This window comes from Sorghum bicolor, chromosome 9 (assembly GCF_000003195.3).
Source record: "Sorghum bicolor cultivar BTx623 chromosome 9, Sorghum_bicolor_NCBIv3, whole genome shotgun sequence".
In the NCBI taxonomy this organism is placed as follows: domain Eukaryota; kingdom Viridiplantae; phylum Streptophyta; class Magnoliopsida; order Poales; family Poaceae; genus Sorghum; species Sorghum bicolor.
In genome coordinates, this window is record NC_012878.2 from 49,263,301 (window position 1) to 49,268,430 (window position 5,130).

Consider the following 5,130-nt stretch of genomic DNA (forward strand, 5'->3'; position numbering starts at 1 on the left):
AGATTAACTAGACTCAAAAGATTCGTCTCGTAAGTTATAGACAAACTGTGTAATTAGTTATTTTTTATCTATATTTAATGCTCTATGCATGTGTTCCAAGATTTAATATGAAAAAAAAAATCTTAAAAAGTTTTGCAAAAAGGAAGTAAACAAGGCCTAAACGGGCCTGGGTAGCAGAGGATCGTTCTTGCAGGAAGACCTCGCCGTTCCGGGCGTCCCAGAGTCGCTAGAGTAGTAAGCAGAATAGAAGGCCACAGGACGCTAGATTTAGACAATAATCCGTGTGGGGAGTGTTTTAAGAGCCAGAGGCCAGAGCTCTTCATCGACACAGATGCAGCGGTATTGACCCCCCTAGTCTTTTCCATATCGAGGAGATGGATGGGCACCTGAATAAGATATGGTGTCTATCTTCAACGCTGTTTGAGCACCGTTACGGAAGAGGTTGGACCTAGTGCTGACTGGTGAGTCTGTCTTTGAAGTAAAGCCACGAGAAAATATAGCTATTATTTCGCTACCTCTGGCAGGTACGGTCGTCGTGTCTATATATATGAACATGTGGTTCCATACTTCCATATCCTCGCATGCATGTGAGAGCCATATAGCTCAGTCTCACTGTCGCCTGCATGCCCTGCTCTGCTTGTGAGCACCACACGCATCAATCACTGGCCATAACAAGCAGCGAGAGCTCCCTGCATCCAGCCATGGCAACCACGACGGCGGTTGGTAGGAATGGAGAAGGAGAGCAGAAGAGGAGGGAGAAAGGAGGCTTCAAGACCATGCCATTCATACTTGGTGAGATTGTGAGAAAGATATATAGATAGCTAGCTTAGGTCAACACAATTCATGCATGTAGCCAGCATATTTGCAATCAGATGATATTTTGAAGAAGCAACGAGCGAGAAATCTGCTAGACGATGCATTCAACGAGTGATGTCGGCGCAGTTCTTGCGATGTTTGATGATGGCCCCATCTAATGGCTTCTCCGTACGACGATGCAGGGAACGACATCTGCGACCGGTTCGCCACGGCCGGCTTCGGCGCCAACCTGATCACGTACCTGACGAAGCAGCTGCACCTGCCGCTGGTGGAGGCGTCCAACCTCCTCACAAACTTCGGCGGCACCTCCAGCCTCACAACCATCCTCGGCGCGCTCGCCGCCGACTCCTTCGCGGGCCGATTCTGGACCATCGTCGCCGGCTCCGTCTTCTACCAGCTCGGCATGCTCGGCCTCGTCGTGTCCGCGCTCCTCCCTTGGCTACGCCCCTCGCCGTGCTCCGCTCCTCCCGGCGGCCCCGAATGCCACCGCGCCTCCGGGTTGCAGCTCGCCGTGCTGTACCTCTCCCTGCTGTGCACCGCCTTCGGCTCCGGCGGTCTCCGGCCCTGCGTCGTGATGTTCGGCACCGACCAGTTCGACCACGAGACTAGTGAGAAGCAGGTCACCGCCGAGGCGGCCGAGGCGGTGGCGGAGCGGAAGCGTCGCTACTTCAACCTCTACTTCTTCACGATGGGGGTAGCGGCGCTGCTGGCGCTGACGGTGGTGGTGTACATCCAGGACAACGTGGGGTGGGGGTGGGGGTTCGGGATCCCGGCCATCGCCATGTTCGTCTCCATCGTGGTGTTCGTGATCGGGTACCCGCTGTACGTCCAGGTCAAGCCGGGGGGCTCCCCGTTCACGCGGCTCGCGCAGGTGGCCGCCGCCGCGTTCAAGAAGCGCAACGCCGCCGTACCGGAGGACACGGGCATGCTGTACCAGGACAAGGAGCTCGACGTCCTTATCTCCACCAACGGCAGGCTGCTGCACACCAACCAGCTCACGTAAGTCCGTCTCTGTGTAGCTATTATTTTGTCGTGCTCTCGGTATGTTTCGACGTGTTCTATACACACACTTACACCCCGTAAGATAGCGTCCACGTGATGTGCTTTTGCATTGGCGCCTGCTTTGCCTGAACGGTACTACATGTCCGCAACATTTGTGGTGTGGTTACGCTATCTCGATCAAAAAAAAAAAAAGAGATGCATGCAATTGCCACTCGTACATCTGGCGTTGTCTGGTGCACGCGCGCTACCCCTCGAGGCCTCCACCACCCGTCCTTCTTCGTCCGTCCCAGCCGCGCTTTCAGCCTTTCACTGTCACGCTAATCGATCTAATCCATCTTCACATCCCCTGCTACTGATCTCATTGGCTGATTCTGCCTCTAGACTGTAGCATCACTATGGTGCGGAGCCATTTCAGATTCAAGAAGAAAAATAAGCTGAGAGAAAGGCGAAGCTGGTGAACTCCAAAGTGAAGCTAATTAAAATTTTATACTACTAAACAGTTTCAGCTCCTGCATATAATAGTAACACTATAAAGTCATGGGGCTTGAAAGCTCTACTAATTAAATAAGTCCCAGGCATCGATCACGAATTCACGATTTCCACAAAGATCAGAGGATAAGAGCCCTCAAATTCTAAACCCTAATCTAACTCCATTAGGCTCGACGTCGTTGCGGTGACCATGGCCGGCGACGAGAATGTCATCACGCCGTCCACACCTTGTCCAGCCCGCGCCACGGTTGCCCTCCCCTAACATTGCGCGAGTGTTTTTCTTCCTTGTGCCCACATGTATCAGGATTTTGGCAAAAGTATGCACTACTTTAGAGCATACTCAAGAGACTTTTTAAAATCTATTCTCTAAATCAGCACGTAGAGAGACATTTTGAATAAAAAATGTTTTTTTATCTTTTATACTTTCCAACAGTTTTTCTATATCTTATGCATAGTTTAGAAAGTTATTCTCATTCTTCATCTTTAGTTAGTGAGAAATCCAGAATAGAGAATGCCTACATTTACATTCTCCCCAAGAGGCTGTTGGATGTTTTTTTACCAAAATCTCCATTCATGTAAATAGGAAAGATATAAAAATCCATTGCAGATGCTCTTAGCATTTAACTCTGGTTCATGGTTCTTTATACATTGTATTCTAGAGATTCTAAAATAAATTAAAAGAGAATACAAAAGACATACGGACTCTTACTTTTTTTAATTAGATGTCAATATCAATATGATTAATGAAGATTGGTTGACAAATAACAAGTAAAGATATATATACAAACAGCTTGTGATAATATTTAAAGAAAAACTGTCTCTCGTGTCCTAAGTCCTAACAAAATCTCTTATATTTAAATACAAATTTTGAATGCTTAGATGCACTACATTAGGGCACTCACAATACAGACTCTATCATAGAGTCTAAAGTTATTTATTGCCTCGACCAATGTAGATTTAGAGTCTAATAAATAAGACTTTGAGTCTTATTTTTTCTACCTCTTTCTTCAATAAATATGCTGCAACATCAGTAAAATACCATAAATAATATGTAATTAATTGTCTTAGACTCTGTGATAAAGTCTTGCTTTGTGAGTGCCCTTATACGAAGGAGCCACCAGGTTCGCTCACTCCTCATTTTCAGTTTTTTTTGGAAGTTGTCACAATCATAACCCCAATAATACTCGCTGTGCTGACTGCTCGTTTTTTGTTCTTTTTTTCCAGAAGCTGTCACAACCCCAATACTCCACTTTCCACTAGCATATTAAGTTATTAACGACATTCAGACGAAAACTGTGTGTTGATTTATCTTTCGCTCTGTGAATTTTCCTTTTCCTCTGTGGATTAAGGTTCTTGGACCGGGCAGCTATAGTAACGCCGGGCGACATCTCCGCTTCCGGGCAGCCGGATCTGTGGCGTCTGTCGACGGTGCACCGCGTGGAGGAGCTCAAGTCCATCGTCCGCATGCTCCCAATCTGGTCAGCCGGCATCATGCTTTCCACCATTGAATCGCACAACGGCACCTTCATCATCGTCCAGGCAGGCAGCATGGACCGGCACATCACCCGGCACTTCGAGATACCACCAGCGACCATGTCGATCTTCGGGACTGCGGTCTTCCTCGTCAGCTTGGCGCTCTACGACCGCGCGTTCGTGCCCCTGGCACGCCGCGTGACGGGCCTGCAGTCCGGGATCACCTACTTCCAGCGCATGGGCGTCGGGCTCGCCATCCACATCCTCGGCGTCGCCACGGCCGCGCTCGTGGAGACCAAGCGCCGCCACGCCGCGGCCGACCACGGGCTCCTGGACAATCCTACCGCCGTCATCCCGCTCAGCGTGTTCTGGCTGGTGCCGCAGTTCGCCGTCCACGGCGTCGCCGGCGCCTTCTCGTCAGTGGGGCACATGGAGTTCCTGTACGACCAAGCGCCCGAGAGCATGCGCAGTACCGCCGCCGCGCTCTTCTGGCTCGCCGGCGCCTTCGGGAACTACCTGGGTACCGTGCTGGTGACGGTGGTGCAGCGCACCACGCGCGCCCGCGGCAACGACTGGCTCCAGGACAACATCAACCGTGGCAGGATCGACAACTACTACTGGCTCGTCACCTGCCTCATGGTGCTTAACCTTGGCTACTTCCTTATCTGCTTCCGTTTCTACACCATGAAGCCACTGGAGATGGCAGACGAACAAGACGATCATGACGGAGAATGTGAGCTCTCCACTCTACAGAAAAATGATACCGGTGCTGGAGGTGTGGTGTAAGGTTGTTTTGCAGTCAATTAATTAGTGTGGGCTTCAGTAATTAATATATATATATATATACTTGCAAAAATATCTGTGCGATGCTGTGGGACGTATACCTGCACGACATGAAGCTCAGAAGATTTATTCAACTATTGCGTCATACTCCTTGCATCCAAACTATAAGTCATTGTCAACAATCTTCGAGAATCAAAACATTTTAAGTTTGACCAAAATTATAAAAAAAATTAAAAAATTTATAAAATCAAATAGATATACTATGAAAATATAATTAATGAATAATCTAATGGTACTTTGTTGATATCCTAAATATTATTATCTTATCAAATAAATTTGATCAAACTTGAGATGCGTTAACTCTCCAAGAATCTTGAAACGACTTATAATTTGGGATGGTGGGAGTATGTTTTAGGCCTTGTTTAGTTCACGAAAAATTTTGGGTTTCGCAACTTTAGCATTTTCAGTTTTATTTGGCAATTATTATTCAATTATAGACTAACTAGGCTTAAAAAATTTGTCTCGCAAATTACAGGTAAACAGTGCGATTAGCTATGTTTTTTATCT

General features: G+C 47.9%; 1 protein-coding gene across 1 annotated transcript; it reads left to right on the forward strand.

Moving 5' to 3' along the window:
• On the forward strand, positions 293-4,697 carry LOC8076953 (protein NRT1/ PTR FAMILY 3.1). The gene is made up of 3 exons (XM_002439754.2): positions 293-792; positions 999-1,815; positions 3,657-4,697. The coding sequence occupies exons 1-3, from the start codon at positions 624-626 to the stop codon at positions 4,564-4,566; spliced, it is 1,896 nt and encodes a 631-aa protein (XP_002439799.1). The 5' UTR covers positions 293-623; the 3' UTR covers positions 4,567-4,697.

Excerpts from the sequence above, each read along its gene's own strand:
- LOC8076953 (XM_002439754.2), top strand. The coding sequence starts at position 624 with ATGCCCTGCTCTGCTTGTGAGCACCACACGCATCAATCACTGGCCATA. Across the intron at positions 793-998 it reads GACCATGCCATTCATACTTG|GGAACGACATCTGCGACCGG; the intron begins GTGAGATTGTGA and ends ACGACGATGCAG. Across the intron at positions 1,816-3,656 it reads CTGCACACCAACCAGCTCAC|GTTCTTGGACCGGGCAGCTA; the intron begins GTAAGTCCGTCT and ends CTGTGGATTAAG.